This window comes from Mesitornis unicolor, unplaced genomic scaffold (genome assembly GCF_000695765.1).
Source record: "Mesitornis unicolor isolate BGI_N332 unplaced genomic scaffold, ASM69576v1 scaffold23182, whole genome shotgun sequence".
Classification (NCBI taxonomy): Eukaryota; Metazoa; Chordata; class Aves; order Mesitornithiformes; family Mesitornithidae; genus Mesitornis; species Mesitornis unicolor.
Genome location: NW_010168223.1, coordinates 69,158 through 91,684, shown reverse-complemented (window position 1 = coordinate 91,684; position 22,527 = coordinate 69,158). Strand labels below are relative to the sequence as shown.

General features: G+C 37.7%; 1 protein-coding gene across 1 annotated transcript in view; it reads right to left on the bottom strand.

Annotated features, from left to right (window-relative positions):
• LYPLAL1 (lysophospholipase-like 1) overlaps positions 1–9,579 on the bottom strand; it is a 27,448-nt gene extending 17,869 nt beyond the window's left edge. The window contains exons 1-2 of the mRNA XM_010178922.1: positions 9,485–9,579; positions 5,517–5,616 (exon numbers count right to left, since the gene is read on the bottom strand). Coding sequence (XP_010177224.1) covers positions 5,517–5,616; positions 9,485–9,569 — 185 coding nt within the window. The 5' untranslated portion in view covers positions 9,570–9,579. The remainder of the gene's footprint in view (positions 1–5,516; positions 5,617–9,484) is intronic.
• Positions 9,580–22,527: the final 12,948 nt, after the last annotated feature.

The following is a 22,527-nucleotide window of genomic DNA, read 5'->3' as shown; positions in this document are numbered from 1 at the left end:
AGCAGGACAAATTCCAAGTTTGTTTCTGTTTCTTGGTTGGTTTTGAGGTTTATTTTCTGTGGGGATAGATGGTGAAATTGTGGGGATTTGTACTAATCAGATAATGGCAATAATGTCACAGTTCAGAAGACTGTACATGAACTTTTCTACACACTGCCAGTTCCTCAGGAACTAGCCAATAGTGGCTGCTTTATGAATTCACTGAAAGAAAGTGGCAAGAGGCAAACCAGGGTCCAGCCTGAATTGGTTCTCCATTATGGGGTTTGAAACACAGTCTGGGATTCTAAGTGGTATCTTTCACAAGCTGGTGGCAAACAACACTGAGGATGAATGAATGACACTAGCTAAACACAGAAATCCCTGGAAAGACTGTAAAGCAAGAGCACAGAATGACACAAAACCTAGCACCCCACAAATGATTGCTGGAGGGGCCATATGAAAACCACTGTCTCCAATACTTCTGTATTAGAAAATGATTGAGAAAACAAGAGGAAGGAAGTGTAAGAGCGCGATGTCGTTAAAAGGATTAGAAATCTAAGATTTTTGTCATCGCATTCTACTTTGTTTTCCCCAAGCATGACTAAAGCATTTCTGACAAGTGTTCACTGCAGTCCACATGGTATTCAGCATATGAAGTAAGCATTACATATGCACATATCTATGTTTTTCTAAAGCAAGAGAAGTACATGGAAAATATGAAGTTTATCCAACCATGCTTCCATCATTATTATGCAGAATATGTTAGATTTCTACTTACAGAAGGAGATGAAAGACCCACCCCATTATACCAACCAAAACCCTTTCCATTTGTCCTTCAAACTTCCACCTCTAAAAAGACTTCTTTGTGTTAGATTTATGAATGAGGTTAGGGCTTACAAAAGTGAAGGATTAATAATATTTCCTTGAATCAAATATAGTATGATAGGCACTGTGCACGCTTTCCTACACAGCTCCACCAACGTCTCTCAAGTCTGACCTGCAGTACCCCTGCTGCTTTTCCAATCCTAGGCCTCTCGCAAGTGGAGGCTGCCAATGTAGCTAAACGGTGCCAAACTGTCTGGTGGTTTTGCGATATAGCCAAATGGGGACTACAATGAGATGAAACTCATTTCCACCCATGAGCCGAGCAAAGATGTGAACTCAGGTGAAAGGATGGAGTACCAGGTCATTTAATGCTGAGCAGTCCTTACTAGCCACATGCTTAGAGACAAGAGAAATTAGACTAAATTGGGGGGAAAAAAACGACAGACAACAAACTCTGCATAGAGACTTATTGGCCACAGAAAGGTATGTTGAGCAAGTGTCAAAAAGATCCACAAAATAGCCCAAGAAATATTTATAGTTTACTTTCTGACTTGCAAAAAAGAAGGACTGTCAGGATGGAATGCTAGACAACACAAAGAATCTTTGACCTAGATTTTTTTAAGGGAATTATAGAAGGTAAGGTATACTTATTAAAACAAGTGGAGCCTAAATGGTTTTAACTTTACCACGTTAGTTCCTGCAATGCCAATTTAAACTATCACTTTCTATTAAAAAAGAAAAAAAGGTTAAATTGGGTGGTATTCAGTTCTGATTTAGAAACTCTAAAGAAACCTAATGTTTAAGTTGCATTTGTAGCAGCTGAAACAGTATTTAAAGCTGTAGCCATCCTGACCCAAATAAAAAAGGAAACCCTTTCCATTAAAACTATTACTGTAGACGTGGCTTTAAGGATTGCATCAGCTGCTAGGGCCACAATTAGAGCTTCTTTTTTTAAAAAAAAAATTAAAGATATACGTTAGCATTACAAGGGAGAGGAAATGGAATTCTGTTGTTTAACAAGTTTAATCTATGTACAGAAGCACTGATCTTGAAAGAAGGCTATATAAAGTTAAAAGGCAACCTATAAGTTCTCTACTCATTTTTAAGTAACCTACTTGCCTACATCACAGACAAAAAAAAATAAACCCTCTACATGCAATGCCTAAAAATTTTCACTTGTAAAGCAAAATTTGCATACCTCAACTACAGGCATTTAACATCCAAGCATATTCAAAATTCGAGTGCCACTACTCTCACTACATCACACAGACTTCAAATCCACATTTTTTTTTCCTTTTTTTTTTTAATTTTAGAATGCTTTTTATCATAAGCACTTTACTTTGAAAGTTTGCAAGTTTTTCTTTTTTAATAGAAAACTGAATTATCTACATTTTTTTATTTTCCCTCAGGAAACAAATACGAGACTTGTAAGACTTTCCAAAGTGTGACAAAATGCTGCAAAAACTTTACCTGTCCAGGTGACATGTGGTGATCAGTCTCCACACAGACCCAGCACATTATAAAAATAATTATTTATTTATTTTCAAGTGTAAACTTTTACAGAAACCTATAGATAATAGAAAAAAGTTTTAAAAATGTAGTTCAGTAATGTTCTGCTGCTTTTACCCATAAAATGGAAGTATCCTCTCTAGTGTTTGCTGAAGTCAATGCTAATGAAGTCAGAGAGCATGGTATAGAATTCTTTGAGATGATACGCTGGGCTAGCTACCCAAAATAATTTTCAAACATTAACTCTTGAATTAAAACATGTTTGAACCTCTGATGTTACAGTAAGTGGAATGTGTGTGTGTTTCAGTACCTGGGATAAAATCTAAAGAAAACAAATTAAAACTCCATCCATCCTCCACCATAAAAAACAAACAAACAATGCCTTCTTAAAAAATTTGAATTGCTTTTCAGAACTCTATTTAATACAGGTGAAGAATGTATAAGGTCACATCTATAAATCTATCTATCAGCAGAATTACACCCATCAAAAGCATGAAAAAGTATTCCTGACCTGTAGTTTATCCTGCCAAAGCCTCTAGCATTGCATTTATATCATCAAACCTGCTTTTACTGGCATAACTACTTTGACGGAGAGCGTTCAATGTGTATGTGGTAAGTTACACTGGAAAAGACAGGAGTTTATAGAGTATGAACTACATCCACATTAACAGCATTTTGCCAGAAGAGCGTATTAGCCAAGCAATCCTAGTATGGTCTTGCCTAACTGCAAGCTTTTCTTTGATTTCATCGTCAGTGTAAAAACTTGCTGGCAAGCTTTGCACTCTGCTCCTGTAATGGACAATGCAGTAGCAGGTTGAGCCACCCACAGAGGCTCCTGCTCACATCAGTGTAGTTCTCCACCAGCAATTGCTCTGTCTCTACGCAATCCAAGACTGGATCAGAACCTTCTTCAGCATATCTGTACACCTGTAACTATCTACCTATAGGTCTCATTATCAAGAATGCTGAATTCCCCCATTGGTGCCAGAAGCATTTGGAATTCTTATCAATATAAATATATACACACACAAACATATACACACATAGACACACACATGCATAAAATTGGACCATATATTTAAGTTCCTAATGCAGACGCAATTATTTTAATGTCTGCCATTCAAGTCTGGCTGTTGTAGGCCTTGTTTTTCCTTTCTATGGAAGAAAGGAGAGCAATCACTACAAGTGTCTCAAGAAGCATAGTGTGTTTTGGACTTGAATACCAAAACAACATGAAATGGGTCTGTAAAGGCTTCTGTTATTTCAGTTTTAAATCAATAACACATATCTTCACAAACTTCACCTCAGCTAACAGTGGCAAACATCATTGCACTTAAGGGCATCTGTTTTATTTCACTATGTCAGCTAACGGTGCTTATCAGCAACAGAGGGCTGTACACTAATATTCCCAAGCGTACTTCATACTGCCAGTCAAAGACAAACAGTGTGGGTATTTTTTTATTCTTTGAATATACAACTCTTCACAGTTTTGCTAAAAAACACTTTTGAATCAACACATGCAAGACCTCTGTCTGTTCTATAGAAGAACAAAAGTAATGTCAACTTAGAAAAGAGAGCGAAATTAACATTTTATTTGTATCTTTTAATTGAAACAGTATCTTTCTTCCCATCTGTTTACCAGAGTACTGAAATACAAAGTCTTAAGATAAAAATAGACTCCCTATAAACACCACTCATTTGAGTCAGGAGAACTTGCTGGTTAATCATTTATACACAGTTTACAGCTGTAGCTATCCAAAGAAACCAAAACAAATGAGAAAAGAATTGGACCCCAGAAGCGCAGTGGGATGGAAAACTGAAGCCCTGGCCTAACAGATGTGGTCTGAGGTGCTCTGGCTGCATATAACATGTGAAGAAAGATCGTTTCATAGGGAAGCTAAGTCTCCTATGTTTCTCCAGTACCTGCTCTGTTGATAGGGAAGAACTGAGGCCTGTCAGAATGTGTGATGTGCTGCTGGTAACTCTAGCCATCACTGTAGCCTGTCACCAATGAAGTAATGAGCATGTTAATTACACAAAATCGTATTCACTACCTACTAACCCAAAACACACTGGTTCAAAGACTTCCACTCATGACCTTGATTTTTCTGTAACACAGTGAGTACATTCACACTGCAATCTCTCAATTGCTTTTCCTGCCTAAGTACACCATAAAAATACATAGTCAAGGAAAGCTGGTTTAGGTTGGTTTTTTTTTTCACATATTAGTGAGTGCCAGACAAAATCTGCTATTATACTTGTTTATACCCTCCAAGAAATTTTTTTCTGACTTTCAAAACTCTGTACCTTGAAAGTCAGTGTAGAATGTCACAATTTCCTTTTCCTTTCAGCATTCATCCATGCTTACGCACAAATTCAGAAAGAAACTTAAGCCCTGTTACCTTTCAAGGAAACATTTTCCTAACTTAGTCACAGACACCTTAAAAATGAATTTATATTATGAAAAATTAACAACTCTGAAATATAAGGCTATGTCTTTAAATAGCTAAATATGAAGGTATGTGCCCAACTTTTAGCCTTCAGGTTTGACCTCATTAACTTTCAAATCCCTATGGGCTAAATATTTTTATCTTTATTTTGTGTCTCCCACTGAACACACAGTGTCATTTAATAACAACACTTGTGCCTATGGCAAATGCTGAACTCAGTTCTTTTTGAAACAGTTGGTTCAGGATTCAAACTAGAAGAAATGTGTGATTTTTAAATTCCCAGTCCTTTCTCCAGCAGCTGAAGATCTTATACATCCTACTCGCCAAAAAGACTCACCACCTTCAGAACTGAAACCTGGCATTAAATACAACAGAATATTTTAGTGGTTCACTTATGGCAGTTAATATAGATGGGACTGTGATCCAGAACATGGCTCTATAATGCCATTACAACACACATTGCAGTATCTTCTATTTATATCAAGGAGATGGAAAAAGATAATGAGGACAATACTTGAATTTGAATTAGCAACTGTTGACTTCTGTGAAGTCTTAACCATTTAGAGTCTTAACCACTTACAAAAAATCACAGTCCCTGGGCAGCAAGCCACCGCTGAGCTCTAGTTTTGCCAAAAAGCATATACATGAGAAAGAAGGAAGTGTTATGACAATCTGCACCAATACTCACAAGCATATTTTACAGCACTGGTATACAGTAATTTAATCCTACAGTCAAAATACATTAAATAATACCTGGCAGGAGCCGTTGGGTAAATTACTTTTATATGCTGGAAAGCCATGTCCTGATTCAAAAGTTGTTTTATCCATGTTCTTGCTCCTTGGCCAGTATCACCTGTGTCACATAGAAGAGTACAACAAGAATTATTCTCTGCATTTAGAAGGAAAACTATACAATGTCAAATATATTTATACCAGATTGCCCTAATTTCTAAATTGCAAAGTTAATCTTCCAAAATGCTAAAAATGAACCTTTTAGAATAACCTCGATCCCCTTTCTAAGGAAGAGGGACCCAAAACTTCTTAGAAACAAGTTACTTAAAAGGTCGCACAGCATAAGTTTAATAAATACTACATCCAATGGCTTAAGTACCTCCTAATCAGGCCCAAGGCTTTACCTTTTACCTTCAACTTACCTTATTTGCTGAGAACACTAATAAAGAAAAAAATACTAATGATTATCTTAAAAAGTCAGATAAAATACCTGCTGCTCCTCTTCGTTACATTTACTACAGAATTTTGTGTTAAGCCACTTCAAAACCTAGTCAAGAGCAATAAAAAGAATCATTACATTTAATTACACAAATATTATGCATAAGCTTTAAGGGAAATATCAGTCAAACACTCCCAATGCTTTGTGAGAGTGCTCAAGTGATAAGTTTGCACTAAACTATCTGGCAGGCTCCTCAAAAACCTTAATTCTGTTAGACAGCTAGTTGAGATTTGACTCTCAATGCATTTTTCCCTAGTTATCAACTCAGCATATAGCCAAAACCCCTGCAGACTGAAGTACTATGAACAGACATACAGAGTGAATTCTTATGCAGACAACATTGTTCCTTTCAAACAAATATACACATATACATGAGTTCCTAGAGCTTGTCTTTGCATCACTGGTATCTCAAACTATAACTTCACTCCTCTGAACAGCATAAGTCTCCTGTAAGAGTTAAAAAATGCTTCAAGATTGAGGAAACCAGCCCATCAAGGAATATGGTTTACAGTGGACAGCAATAAAACATGTAGTAAACGTTCAACCTAAAAATGTGGTGATGATTGAGCAAACTGGAATTTCACTACTGTCACTCATGCCAAAGGACTTTAGTCTTGCCTGAAGTCAAAGCTCCCCACATACTATCAACTCAAAATGCTAATCTCAATTAATATTACTATTAATATTACTACTCTATTACTTTACCTCAAATTGGTCAGTTTGACTTGAGAACTCACCCTATCCTTCTCAATAAAATGGCCAAATCACAATTAAAAAAAAAATCACTGCCCTAAGCCAGTCTTACTGCCATATTACATGGGTTCATCAGAACAATGTCACATGAACATATCCATTTATTGTTACAATGATTACAATTACAATTATTATAATTCCCCAATAGAGATTTATTCTCACTTTTGCACTCAAAATTCAGTGATCTTTATTTACACATACAATCGATGCGTCTTCAGAATTAAAATTAAGGCAAAAGGATCCAAACCCAGCATTTTTTTTTTTGCTGTTGAGCACAAGTAGCGTAATCACAAAGTCCTCTCTGATCTAAATACCTCAAGTGACAAATAAGCAACAGGGCCACAAAACTGACACAAATCTTATATTGTGCTACATTATGCAGTAAAATTAAAGTTGCATCTTTAACTGGATGCTTCAGAACACATTCTCACAAGCACTTTGCTTCCTGTAAGCAGTATGGTCTTAAGTCCAAACGCGTCAGATTCTTAGCAGACGCTCTTGATGTGCAAGGGGTTTTCCTCGTGGTTGCTGTCACCTAATTTATGAATGACATATCTTAAAGAGGCTTGAATAAACATTTGGTTTTCTATACCTTCCTCTTTTTATCAATTACAAAGCAAAAGACTAGACTCTGCAAATACAGGACCAACCCTCAGGTAGGTCAACATGAGCAACTATCTGAATGCTTACAGAATTGGGACAGACTTCGGTCTTTACAAACTCCTTAACAGTGCAGGACACATCTTTTATTATTTACTTACATTTCTTAAGCTTTGCCAAGCTCAGAAGCATTTACAGTTAATGAAGCTAGTTTGTCCATGTAAAGTTCATAGAAAACTCACCAAGTAAGAAAAATTTAACTATGACCACCTGTGTGTCAAAAGTCCTCATGGTCTAAATGTTCTGCAACAGCTGTGAGCACCTGCATGCAGAGGTAATGTATTATGATTTGGTAAGAACAGAATTTGGAGGGAAGGGAGAAAGAAACTGTGACACCTAACAAAACCCAGCAACTTCCTGAAGGGTTTGTCTTTCAGTCTCTTCTTAGATTTTTAGCATTATATGTTCTTCTGAACACTACTAAAAAAAGCAAAGCACAGGCAATTCTGCTTTGAGTCTGTTTCCAAACCTGAAATAGACCAATGGCAGCACTATTATCTCCTCCTGCCCCCAAGTAAAACACAAGTTATTTTCCTTTCTAATATAGCTTGAATTTCCAAATTTTCTTTCGTGCAAAGTTTAAACTCAGAAACATGTAACATAAATGTTACAACATGCAAATTTGTAAACTTAAGTATAAGAAATTACTATATGTTTTTTTATGTCTACTTGCCTTCCCTGCTGAGCTACCAAATGGATCCTCTACCTGAATCTGGTGTACAGTATCAGATATTTTCTAATATTTTTCTCTAACGCTTCGCATTTGTATTCTCTAATTGTTATAATTTGTCTGGAGCAAGCATCATGAACAAAATGGACTCATGCCATTTGACTGCCACTTTCCATCACAGTGTACAGAAGGCACCAATTCAGGTTTACAGGCCAGCCCACAGCCATGGCGCTGTGGCTATTTCTGTTTTAAATTCTGTTCTGTCAAACTGCTAAACAAAACCAAATAAAAGCACTCTTGCACTTCGCCACTGCAAACATCATGAATGAAATCATATCAAAAATGAAAAATTGTAGAGCACTTCAACCACATGTGGAATCAACCTCTAACCATAATCTTCCCTTATTCCTCCAATATGAGAGAAAATTATTTCCTCCAGCACTAAAGCATTAGCGTTAACAAGACAGCTGAATGCATTCTATGAACTTTCAGTTTCATTCTTTAACCCGCAGAATTTGAGAAAAGCAAAATTCGACTAGATTACTAAAATGAAACTAATAAACTTATTAAATAATAAGCACGTACAGAATTGTTCAACTAAATGGAAGCATCAGCTAAAAGAAAGAGACTAAAAGTAAGGTACTGAAAGAGTTGAGCACATTGCCATATGCACATGTACTGCTAAACAGCATTGACTTCTAAGGCTTTAACCTAATGATTACTGTTGGTTTTTTTTAAAGTCATCTGGAGTTTGTTCGTGTTATTTAGCAGGTTATAAATAACCTTCAAGAAAAAACCCCAACAAAACACACACTCCCCTCCAGCCCTCAGACTGGTCACTGATGCAGGGAACCATGGTAGCCATGAAGCCAGCTTAGATACGGCTTGGACACTTCCAAACAGAGCAAAGTCATTCTATTAACACTGGCTTTTAAAAGGTGACAGCAATACTTTCAGCCTGATACTAAAATCGCCAAGTGCCACTTTAATTATGAAAGCTATCCTTTGCATGTGGCTACCCTTAGAGTGGAAAAATTAAGAAAATATCATCTGGAACACGTCTGCCCTTATGGTAAAGCAAGCCAGGCTGCTCCAGCCCACGGAGGGTTCTCCTTGCCAACCAGCGCCCCGCTGTCCCCGGGGCACGTTGGAGCCACAGGGACACCTCACACCTCTGCTCCTCGCTCTCCAGCCGTGGTGAGCCCGTCCCGCAGACTCCCTCACGCAACCCCGGGCCGCCGCTGCCCGCCCTCGCAGAGCCGCGCTGCCGGCAAGGTCTCGCCCCGCAGCAGGCGGCCTCCCTCGGGCAATACCCCTGTGCCCTTTCCCAGCGGGCAGCGACGCCCGCCGAGGCCCTGCCCCGCGGCAGAGCGTAGCAGGGCAGATAAGCTGGGGGAAAGCAGCCACCTGAGCCGTGCAGAAAGATGAGGGAAGCAGTGTGCTTGCCCGCAGGGGACACCACACTTCTCTGTAGTGCTGCGGACGCCGCCATTCCCACCGCCCCCGCCTCCCCGCTCCGGCGGCCACATACTGCGCCTGCGCGGTGGACCGCGCTACAGGGAGGAGAATGGCGGGCGTTTTTCAAGCCGTGTGTACCGCGGGTTTATGTTCCGCGCCTCTCTGCTCTCCTCAGGCACCACTACCCCGAACAACTCTTCCAACCGCAAACCAGAAAAGCTTTATCTATTTATAGGAAACACTCTATCTCTGCAGATTCCATATTTAGGAATGCCATAGGGCAGGCAAACTGGAAATCAAACAGTAAAGAGGTGGGGGTGTTACCCCTTTCACATCATGGTATGTGTAGAAAGGCAACTGGGCTTTGGTCTCACTAGGTGTATGCTTTCAAAAGTGCCCGGCTGGCAAGGGAGCTGAGGTTAGGCAGGTAGCACAGGGGGCTCTGCAGGCTCCTTCGAGGCGCTTCAGAAAGCAAAGGGAGCCTGCAAGGGCCAACAAAGGTTCAGCAGATGTTTGAAAGCTTGTCTGGCCTTAACCTATGTCCAAGTATAGCTTCTGTGATGGTCTTGGTAGTTTCTACTGAACTGCTGTAGAGGGATAAAGGAGTAGGAGCTTTCCTTTGCACTTCTGGATGACCTGTGCACATTCAAAGTCATGGGATTTTTTTAAATTATTTTTTTTTCCTAGTGCTGTGTTGATTAAGCCACCTGCCTTGGTGCTTTGAGGTCTGCGGCAGTGGAACAAGGGTGATCAGGCATAAACTCTGCCATTTCACTAGCCAGGTGCAGTGCAAGCCAGGGGGTGAGCAGCAAGCTTACAGATTAGTTTTGCAGTTCGTCGTGAAGTATTTTGGCAAGCTGTAGGGGCACACCTGTTAGTCCTTAAAAATGTAATGAAACTTTAGCCTCTTGAGGTAGCATGTTAGTACCTTCAGAATGGCCTGTGGGTTAAGTAGATGAAACATCAGTGTGTGTGTGTAATATGAAGAGCATGCTGTGCTTGTATTTCTGTTCAAAATGCTGTCTTGACTACTATTTTCCTGTATATTTAGGCCCTGAAATCTTAGAGCACCAGTTAAACGTAGACTGACAAACAATGTGTTGTGATGCCACTTCAAAACGTATGGAGCTGTCTTTTTAGTACATCTAGAAGTATTCTGCAGCAGGTCTAAGAAGTAAATAGAAGGAAAACAATCTGATCGTTTGGGAAATGAGAAAATTGCATGGTGTGGAGGGATGAAAGAGATACCTAAAATTTTCTACAGTCACAGTTGCCCAATTCCAGAATACGAAATCTCAGCAAAGTAGTGCCACCATGAATGAGTCAGTATTGCAGTGCCTAATAGCTGAGACATGCCTTATTTTTCATTTGACTTGCAGTATGCAAAAACAATTGTGGTATTTGAGGTATTAAGACTTTTTTTTTTTAATTAGCTTAGCAGGAAAGTTTAATCATGATTATAGGATAGGATATATCCAGTCATTTAATTCTACTTGTAGTATTTTAATTTATCTTGCCATCTTTCATGTGCCTTGTAATTTTTGAGGGCTATTGTATGTGAAGGATCACTAAACAAAGGTGATATGTGGCTTTGGAATAACTCTTCTGCACAGTTAGGGCAAGAAACCACAATCAAGCCTTTTTAAGGCTTATAGCTTGTCATTCCCTGCCTCTGAGTTACAAGCTTGGAGGTACAAGATTTCTTTGTGCCAAAAAAATGAAGCTTGATGCCAGGAACAAAACAAAGGATAAAATATCAGACCATTCAAAAATAGTACTCTGGATCTGGAGGGGTTTTTTTGTTGTTGTTTTTTAAGAGGAACAGCCAAGGCATAAGGTTTATTCTTTCTTTTCCATTAAAAAACAAGCAAAGGGCTATCTTTGTTTTTCCCTGTGTGGAGAGGACTCAGAGCTTCAGATGAAAGACCAATATTTAAAAAAAATAAACACAAATTAGACAACTACATAGAAACTTTTGAGAGAATAGGAGCTCTGAACAAACTTGAATGGAAAAGAGCTGAGTTATAATTCTGATGATGACAAAGTTACTGTAATAGCTTGTTATTTATACCAGAGGAAAATATTTTGTTGGAGTGTTTTTAAGTATATTAATTATATTGAATGTTAGCAATATTAAAAATGTAACTTAATGACATTTAAAAAAAAAAAAAGCCCACAGCGAAAGAACTTTCTAACTGTGATAGATCTGAATCAAGTGCTCAGAACTGGCCAGGAGATGATTCTGTTTTTTCTGGAAGTTTCTGTTGTTAGGATGTCTGTCATCCAGTTTTTCCTTCTACTCAAAGAAGGTGGGGAAGGAGGGAATGTGCTTGGAGTAAGAACTAGAAAAGGGTTATAACTGTTTCCCTGGGACAAACCTATGAAGTCTATGAAGCCGACAGATGTAACCATGAAAACCATTAAAGTCATGGCTGCTGCTAAAACCTAGCCATACTAACGGAAAAAACTATCATGAGTGAATTAACATTGTGTTAATAACTGTAGAAAATTATAGGCAATATGAAAATAGCTTGCAAATTTTGTTGAACTAACATGTGCTTGAGTTCTGATGCTTATGGTTTTTTGCAAGTCTTTCACTACTGACATGTAACATCTCCAAAAAGAATTTATTACATATCACAGCGTCAGTAAAATGTCCTCCCACACCCTTTAAAACATACTATGTTGCAATTCCTTCTCTTTTTTTTTTAATTTTTTTTTAATTTCCTGGGCTTAATGAAATTAATGGATTAGATTTTGACTTAAATGCTAAATAAATATTTAAATGTAAATATGCGGCCATATTTAAGTTTTATAAAGAAAGTAAATGTTAAGTGTGAGCTGTATTTTGTTCCTTAGTATAGGCTCTTGGTCACAGTGCTCTCTGTTCCAACTGTCCTCTCACACTGGCTCTATTCAGAAGAAACCAGAGGAGTTTCAGGTACTTGCAACTATTTTGATTTTATTCTCATTTAAAATGGCTTTGCACTTTAAAATTAACTGTAGCTGAAAACAGTATGTGGCAAACATTTTATGTCCACTATGTGTACATATATAACATCCAGCAACACTGCTGTAACTGTATGTGCAGAACTAAGGCTCTTACACCCCACATTGAAAAATAGTTTGTAGGTATTCTACAGTTACTGTTGGGATTTTTAGTAGGCGAGTTAGTCCACAGATGCTTCACTGATGATTACAAAGAACTATATCTGATTTCTAAGTTGATTTTGACAGAAGCAGGGGTTTTGGTATGGAAACATAAATATCAAGTATTTAGATCTTTCCACACACCCACTTTATTTCTTTCTCAGTATCATGACATTATCATCACCATATCAAAGATTGCATCATTAATATCCAGTTTTTATTGCTTGAGCAATAGCTATCCTATACTTGTTTTCTTCATTATTAAGGCATTAAATTTAAATGCTGAATTTCTTTTACTTTTCTTTACATTCCTTCCTTCTCATATCCTCCTCCCAGTTTTTTACAGGCTGAAGGGTCTGTCCACTGATTTTAAGACCATCATGCCAGTTACTGTTATCTGATAAAAATAAGCAACTATCTACAAATTTGCAGGTGGTTTCATTCATTGGAAATCAATGGCAGTGCTTTTACATAAAATTTGTATGGCTTGGGGTTTTTTTAGGTCTCCCCTTTCAGTGTGCATCTTGGCATAGCTTCTTCCAAAAAGTTATTTTAAACAGTTCTCTGCACAACTGCCGCAGTAAAGGTAGGAAGTGCCATAGGAGTTGCTAGTCAGGTGCATAACCTAGTGGTCCATTTATCATGCTAAACTATCCATACCTTCATCAAGCCAAACAAAAACATGTATTCCCATTCATATTTTTTAATTTAAAAATCAAGTTTTTAGCAAATGATCAACATTCAAAGTGTGTAGATTTTGTAAAGTGGTTTTTCTGTCCAGTGAGAGGTATATTTTGAGGCCAAGTTCTCCTCCTCCTTGCTAGAAAAAAAGCTCCCTGGCTATGCTACATCCCTAATATTGTGCATCACAGATATGATTTACTGTGGAGTTGGGTAGGGGAAATCAGTCCACCAAGAGAAAAGCAAGTTGTGTTCTGCATCTGAATACTGTCTGGCACAATGGGTGCTTGACCCAATGTTTCTAGTTACCACAGCAAGGTAAACAAGTAATAAATAAACAAATCATGTTCTTTTTGGCCCAAGAGATAATTAGTATTTAAAGTCTTGTGAGATAATTTTGCTCGCAGGAGCCAGATATTTACTGCATGCCATCCCATTTATTTAAAAACAAATGAGGGCCCAGTCCCAGGGACGACAGGAGGCAGTTCCCTTCTACAGAAATGTGAGCCTGCAGCTAGCCAACAGCCTGCCAAAACAAATCCAGACTTGGCTACATTACTGGTGCCTGTGTGTTTCTTCTGCTTGTTCTTTGCAGCAGATATGCTGCTTCTGAGTAATTTGGATGTCCACTCAGCTGCTGCATCAGCAGGCATCTCCCCAGCAAGCTCCTTGGCCCTTCTTGTCCAGCCTATATCCTGCTGGAGGCTGGAGGGATGTTCCTCAACCAGAATTCCCTGAGGAATCTTGCAGACATGCTCGGGGCTCACCAAAAACAGATTAACAGTATTCTCAGCAAATAGCAAAGCTGCTTTCTATTAGTATGTGGACTCATGATGTCTGCCTTTTATTTAATACCTTGGTGATTAGAGCTACAGCTGCTAACTGGTATGACTGGTTTTACTTTGACTCGAGAGTTTGTGGCAGAGCTACTTTATATATCAGACAGTATTTCAAAGGTGCTTACCCTGAGTGGAAACTCACCTTGGCCATGGGAGAGGCGAGTTTAGGACTTTTAGGGGAAGCTTGAACTGCCGTGGGAGGGTTTGGCTCTGTTGGGAGGATGTTGGTACTGGGATCATTGACCTCATTAATATTTATAAATTTGTAAAGGGCGAGTGTCAGGAGGAAGGAGCCAGGCTTTTCTCAGTGATAGCCAATGACAGGACATGGGGCAGTGGGTGCAAGCTGGGGCATAGGAGGTTCAATCTGAACATGAGGAAAAACTGTTTTACCGTAAGGGTTACAGAGCACTGGAACAGGTTGCCCAGAGAGGTTGTGGAGTCTCCTTCTCTGGAGGCATTCAAAACCCGCCTGGACACGTTCCTCTGCAACCTAGTCTAGGTGATCCTGCTCTGGCAGGGGTGTTGGACTGGATGATCTTTCGAGGTCCCTTCCAACTCCTAATATTCTGTGATTCTGTGATCACAATATTATCACAGTCTTTGGTAAAATTTCTGGACTAAGAATGAAGGATCCTTTGTCAATTTAAACTGTATCTGGCAAGGCTGTTATGTCTTGTGTTTTGGTATTTCTCTTGAGGACCAGTGTTCTTGCATGTATGTTACTGAATACAAATCTCAGGTTCTTTTTACTTTAAAAGGACATAACCACTTTTTAATTGAGGAAAAAGCTATGAAAACATGAACCTTAAAATCCAGACGTACAAGAAAAATCCGCAAGATTCTTATTTTAAAACTCTTATATTAACTTTGACTCATTTTTTTTAAAGTTCTGATTTATGAATTAGGAACTCTTGAAGTTAACAGAAGCTCTCTAGTGAGATTACTGCACTGGAGTTCATAAATGAGTGAGCCTAGATCTGTGCTGCCCCATTCTGCATTCATGTGTGTTGATAGGGAGTGTTAAGCGTATCACACTCTCAAATAACATAGCTGCGCTAGCAAGCTCTCTCATTTTGTCCACAGAAATACAGTCTATCCAACCAAAGTATATCATGTCGACATGGAGTACTTTTGCCAATATGAACTGGAAGTCTGAAAGAGGGCTTTGCTCACATAAGTATATTGGCCAGACTTTATACAATCGCAACTTCATCTAAATTTGCTTTCTTAATGCTAAAATCTGGTTTTGGTTACAGTACTGTCAGTCTGGAGTAACTCCCTCTGGTTGACCTAAAGATAAATTGAACCCAACAAAAGAGTCTTCTGGACTCACAACCCTGTAATGAGAATAGAACATGGAAATGTCAGAAATAACTTTTTTCATCTGCAAGTAGAAAGTGTCTGTGCCCCTTCTGACCCTGAGCAAGAAAATGTAGAAATTTATATCAACACTGGAAATGTATAGTACAGAACTCCCTGACAGACCTACTTGTTGCTTTCCTCCTGCTTTCATACCAGTGAGATTTTGTTTGTATGGCTTCCGTATTTTGGCATTTATTTGTCAAAAGAGGGATGTAGTTGCAAGCGTTTTTTTGGTGCCAATTTACGTGATGCCATGAAGGAGCATTTTTCAGCACTTATTAGATCAGCTCCTCAGCTGTGCAGCTCCACACCCTGGTGTGAAACTTAGAGAGGGATAATTCTGACAGGTTTTATATTAGCATTTCATTTGGGAAAATTAGTATCTTCTTCACATTTCCAGTACAATGTTGTGACTATTTGACAAGACCATCCACCAAGACCTTTGGAAGACTGGAAATCAGAGGGCGTCCTACAGATATATAGTTCCACTTTCAGACAGAGGATTAATGGAAACACCATTTCTTTAAATGAAATGTGCTGTGTTTTAGATTATTTTAGTGCCTGAGCATCAAATTCTTCCAAACCAGAATACCCAACGTGTATATACGTACAGGTAACATATAATATTAATATTGAGGTAAGCTGAATGGTGCGATGCTGTTCTCCAATATTTGTAATGTCTTGAGATAAAACACTGCGGTATATCTTTTTCATCACAGACCAAATGTAGTATAAAGACATACAATATACATCAATACATTTTTCCAGCATATAAATTTATGATTTACTATAAAACCAATATGCAGAATGAATATCATATATACATTTGTTATGTTTTATTTATTTTTCTGAAATGAAATATGTCCCTAAAGAGTAGTTCTGTAATCTATGATAATAACTTCTGGATGCACCACTTTCTTGATGTGCTAAGGATAAAACCTATGGTTAGTCCTTACTATTTTGTTTAGTTGGACTTCAAAGGCGAGGTGTCTTTTTCTGGATCTGTAACATTGGCCCTTTTCCATGGTCAATAGAGGCAGTGGTTCTTCTCTATAGTTTGTAAGGGGTGCCTATGGTTGTGAGCTCAGCTGTATCTGTCGGAAGTCTGGACGTCTCAAATTAGGTGAGATTAAGCACATCATAAATTTCTACTTTGATTTTGTGTTGTTGGATTCCAGGTCATGGCCATACCACTATTAGCAGGCCACTGAAAATGATGTCTCTTAGAAGTCTAATTTGGTCGCAGTTTGGATCTGTAAACTCTTGTAGGTGCAGTGTGGTGGCTGAGTGACACAAAATAGTTTTCATTCACTTCTGTCATATCTGAAATGTACCTGCATTTTTAAAATCAACACCATTGAGCTAGCAGTTACAAGGATTTGTTTTGTTTCCTGCAGCAGATGAACTATGAATTTAGAGTATGAAGAATATTAACAAGTCACTGCAGAAAGGTTACCCACCAGCATGTTGGATCTGCTCTAAGCCTAGCTGCAGAGCAGTTTTTCCATTACATATCTGAATTAATTCTCATGAATAGGAAATCTGCAAAACCAGGCCACCTGTGAATAACTGGATGGTTCCATTCTGAGTCAATTAACACAGAGAGAATTATGTAGAAAAATAAATAATTAGATTTTCAGACAATGTGAAACACGCAGTGTGACATTTGCGTGACATAATTAGTGTTTCTCAAAAACAATTGCAAAGAGACATAGGCATGCAGTATGTGAATGAATCCAGCATGAGGTGTTATGTATTGTATAGGTACAGATTGCTCACTGCTGTCTTGAAATGTGGCCTTTATAACATACCTGTGAATTACAATAAAATTCGATACATTCATGACATTAGAACCATATTCCTTTAAAAGAACTGACACCAAAATACTGAAGTGTTTGAAAGAAGAAGATCCTTGTCTGGATTTCTCTGTTTTCCATTATGCAAAGTTTAGCCAATATTTTCAAATGAGTTGTATATTCTTTCAGATTCAAAGGAATTACTCAGTGGAATAAACCCTGCTGGAAGTTGGTCCTGTCCAAATTAAAGCCAGTATTACGTGAGAGCAGTTACTTTTCATGGTCCCTGGCAAAAACCATGTGATGTTGGGAAGTTCTGAATGTTGAATATACTAATTACTCTTCCCTTTGCTCTCTGGTAGATACTGTTTTGCTATATAAATTGCCTCGGGAATCTTCATGTTTTTGTGATGTGCTAGTTGCCATCTGCTCTGGAGATATTCCCATGCACTTTTGTTGATGCAACAGCTATAGTGTTTTCAAATGCTGATACTATGAAATTGTAATGTAATTGGGTTTGGATAGGTGCCTTAAACAGACCACCCATCATATTTATTTTGCTGCCAGTCAGAACAGGCAGACTCTTGGGTGAAGTGTTGAAGTACTTTGAACTTTCCAGATAGATAGTGAATAATTTGCAGTTCATTTTGAAAGAGTTTTCGACAGTCCTACTTAGCTGAAAGTCACCATTATGATCCAAATTTTCAAAGTTTACTATTTTATTTTTAAATTTTGTAATTATTTTCAAAAATCAATTTAGTTCAAATGTCTTATTTTGGTAGTAGAGAGAAAAATAAACTTTTGGAAGAGTAAGCTGTAACTTTTTAAATTTATTAATATTACTTTAATTCAAATGCAGAGCAAGCAGCTTCTTTTGCTTATGTTTATAAAATAACTGGATTTGGTGTGCAAGGTACATCAAAGATTCTGTATATATACAGTGCAAAGAATGTTTAATGTGACACAGATGCTTAGATATGGTGTGGATGTTGAAGCTTAGATACGCTTTTGTCACGAACAAACTTGGAAAACACTGGTTTTAAATCCAGTAGGAACGTATTATTGCTGCCTGTTCTGGAAAAATAACAAAGCCAGAGTTCAAACCACTAATACAAACTACATACACAATAATATACACTCATGCATCTGTTGTTAACCTATTTGGTATCTTGGTTTTACCTTAATAGTAAGCACAGGCAAAAACTTTGACTTGAAGTCTTAATCTTTTCAATCATTAAGGGCTGGACGTGACTGATACAAAATTCCTGGGTAGAATGCTGGTGTATAATACAGATTGGAATATAAGTGATCATAATACAACAGAGCCTTTTCATTGCAGATCTGAAAATTATCTAATATTGGATTAAAAAAAAAAGTGTATTTGAGATCAGGAATGCTTCTTCTGGTAACTGATATCACAGTTACCAGAAACAGAATAGCACAGAGGAGAAAAAGAGTTTGAGTGAAAAATAACAAAGCAGACAGTCAGGATCTTGTTCTCTGAAAGGTTAGATGCAATTAAGAGTAATTAACTTAAATTATGGGACTGGAAGATTGGCATAAATGGGAGGTGAATTTTGTGTATAGTCACTACAGCAAAAAATGTGGAATTTGGAATTTAATTTTAAGGTGCCCTCAAAAAAAAAAGAAGCTTGTTTTCACATAAGTGTTCAATAATCATTCTTAAAAAGAAGAAGTGTGCTATAGAAAAATGATTTTCTATGAAGATTTTCATAAAGAGCAAGTGAATCTTCAGAACCATAGTCATATTTTGGACTTAATACTGGCTGGTGTTGTGCCAGAGAGGAAGAGAAGACTTAGGTGTGGTTGGTTGTTTCTGAAAAAGAGATAGTGTTGACAATTATTAATAAGAATAATGAAGTCTCAAGAGAGGATGGCCTAATGGCAGAGCTATTAACTACATCCAAAAAGATGGTCTCACATCCTTGCTGAAATGTTCAAATTACATGAGAACACAGTGTGTTTTCCCAGATGGGTGAAAGAGAAACATAATAATCTCTGCCTTTAAAAATGATGACAGAAATAGCTGAGAAAATTATACCTCAATTATCTTGATCGATCTCGTAATAAACTCTGCACACAATCTATCTGTCTTTGCTAGGAAAGAGGTCAGAAGGAAAAAATACACCTTTTTTTAAGACGAGGACCAAGATGAACTTGGAGTGAAGCTTTTCCAAATGGATGTATTCAGTTTTTAGAAATGCTGTGGAAGCAAAAGTGGCTGCTATCAAAGTTTTGTTTAAGTTAAGTAAGAGATTTCTGTCATGGTCTTGTTTTATAATGAACAAAATCAGTATTTTATACTGAAAAGTCTCATCCAAAATATTGCAAGAAGTACTTGAACAAGCAAATACTAATTTACGGGTGCTCTAACAGCAGTTTGAATCTGTAAAGATTCAAGCTTAGCTTCAGTTACTAATCATGATAAGACTTTTATATCACAAGCTTTTCTAATCAGATACAGAAAAAGAAGAAATCCGGACATGCATAACATCATGTAAGCATTTGTCATCTTTACATGTAGGCACAATTGTGTAGGCAAGACTGGTGCAACTCAGATTCTAATGTATCTTACATGTACAAGTAACACATTTGAGTATACTATCACAGTGACTGTAAGCACAAATTGTTTTTGTACTTCAGTTTTAAAAAAACTGAAGAGTTTGAACTCTTGTATTTTTATTGAAGGTGTTTGGTCCTGATTAATTTATAAGTGTAGAGACCATTAGTGTGGTGAACATGCTCTTAACATCACACCAGTGAAATGAAAAAAGTCGTTCAGAAAAATAAATAATTAATTGTAAGTACTAAAAGGATTTTGCAGACCAGGTGAAAACTGCCCAAAAAGAATAAATTTTACTGTTACATCTTATTTAAATTGATGTAATAGGCAGTGAACAGAAGACAGGACTTCATAGCAATGGAACATGGAAAATAAATACCTTTGTCACATCATCACATTCCCTTTCTTTTGTTCAATGAGGTCATACATGAACTTAGCTCTACTGACTGAATACAGAAATTACAGATTTAAAAGGAATCTCACTCTTTTTTTTTTTTTTAGTAGAATGAGCCATTAGAGATTTCCACAGAAAGGTTCTGGAAACACTTGCTCCTCTCACTCTGGTTTGATTAGCTCAAAGTACTGAAATCAGATTGTATTGTCCTCAAATGGGTAACTGGGAAATACATAGTAGGAATCTCCGAGTACATGAAATTGTTATATAGCTGGTGCCAATGCTTAGGAATGAAGAGTTTTATTTTTTTTAATTAAAACAACAAATAAAATCCTATCGATTAGATTTCAAGGTGAAATTCTCTCCTACGCCTCTGTCCTACGCACTGCCATTCTGTATGGTACCTATTTGAAATATTATATGACATGTTTGGCAAAGCTTTTTCTTGCATTGTAGGACCGTAGGTAATTCTAAACTTGAGTTTTAGAAAGGCTTCACAAATCTGGGCCACTATGACACTTCTAAATCAGCTGAAGTAGTTTAATATTAGAGCTTTTGTGACAACAATGTAGAAGAGTTATTGGTTTAGACCCTGATTTCTAAGTTTTACCAGTACCTTTCAGTGTTTTAATACATGAGGGTGTGGTCTGTGGATTTACTAAAGCTTTCAACTTTACTGTATATGTTTTTATGGAAGAAGCAAGAAAACTGGGTAATGCTCAAATTATCCGATGCCTTATCTTGTCAAAAAGCTGGAGGAGGAAGGAGGACACAGCCATCAATGACTGTGAGTCACAATTGTAGATTTTGGTCTAATTTATGGGGCATACAAGTGTAACTCATTTTGATATGGTTTTGTTTTGTAGTGGCATAGAAAACACTTATCAAAGTTTTTAATATTAAAGCAAAATCTTCAGTGAATGAAGTCCTGCCGTAATATTTTAGCAGAATGGGAAACATACAGTTTGCATGTCATCTATGCTCCAAAGCATAGATAACAGTACAAAAGGACCTGTTTTACCAAGCTGGTTCTCATATAGCAAAGCTATGACTTCAAATTATTTCCCCCTTTTAAAATTCCTGATGATTCTTTTTTCTCAACACTAGTGTTGTTATATTTGTTTCCTAAGGGTATCCAGGTGTTTTCACTGGAATAATGCAATTTTGAGATTTCTTTTCTGCATGCCAAATTCATTGAGTTAATCATTGTACACAGATGTGGCTCAGCACTGTCCAGGGACAGTTATGAGATGCAGCTTCTTGATGGCCAGTTTTCAAGCTTTCAGAGGGCAATGGGGAATGATAGCCATCACCATCTTCTCCTGATTTGGCTGTGGGAGATGGGGCGAGATCTGCAGCACACTTGGGCCAAAACACAGCACAAATCCACACCTCCATAGTGGGTGGTAATCAGCAAGCATTCAAGCAAAGCAATAACAAAACCATGTAGCTTCTTGCCCAGAGACAGCCTGTTGAGAACATGAAAATGTCTTCTGAAGACTGGGAAGAAAAACTTGGACTGAGAGTTGTCATGTGCGTAAGCAGAGGGTTGTTGTCCAGCATGTTTGGGCAGTATCTGAACATGTAAGTATTGTGCCTCAGGGCAAAAATTAGCAGAACTGAGAGAGAGTAGAGCTGTTGAAGAAGAAATTTAATGTAGTTCCATATTTTTAACAACAATAAGGATTTAACACAACTTTCAAAGACTGTGTCAAAACTTATGTATTCTGGGCACAGGGTATATGTATTTTTTCCGCTCATCCTTGGGGAAGTAACTGAGAGAAGCACACGCTCAGCAAGTGTAAATCAATGTGGTGTCAATTAAGCAATTGAGAACTAGGCCCAGAAGAGTGTCCAAGTTTCAAATTTAGGGACAGAACCTAAAGGACTTACCTTTAACGTTAGGCTCTGTCCCTAAATTTGAAACTTGGACATACATTTAATGTTTTGGCTTTGGCATTCAGGTTCAGGGCTAACTTAAAATAGAACAAATCAGTTTGAGAGATCAGGCAGGCTTTTCAATGTAGGAAATATTCTTGGTATCACTGGTCTTAATTTTGAAAGGTTAACATCCTTCACGAATGGTAAGGCATAATATGTCAGTGCCAATGTCTTCAACAGTGATAGTTCAAAATAAGAAATCAGGATTTGTTCTTGTAAGCTTTATAAGCACATATGTATTT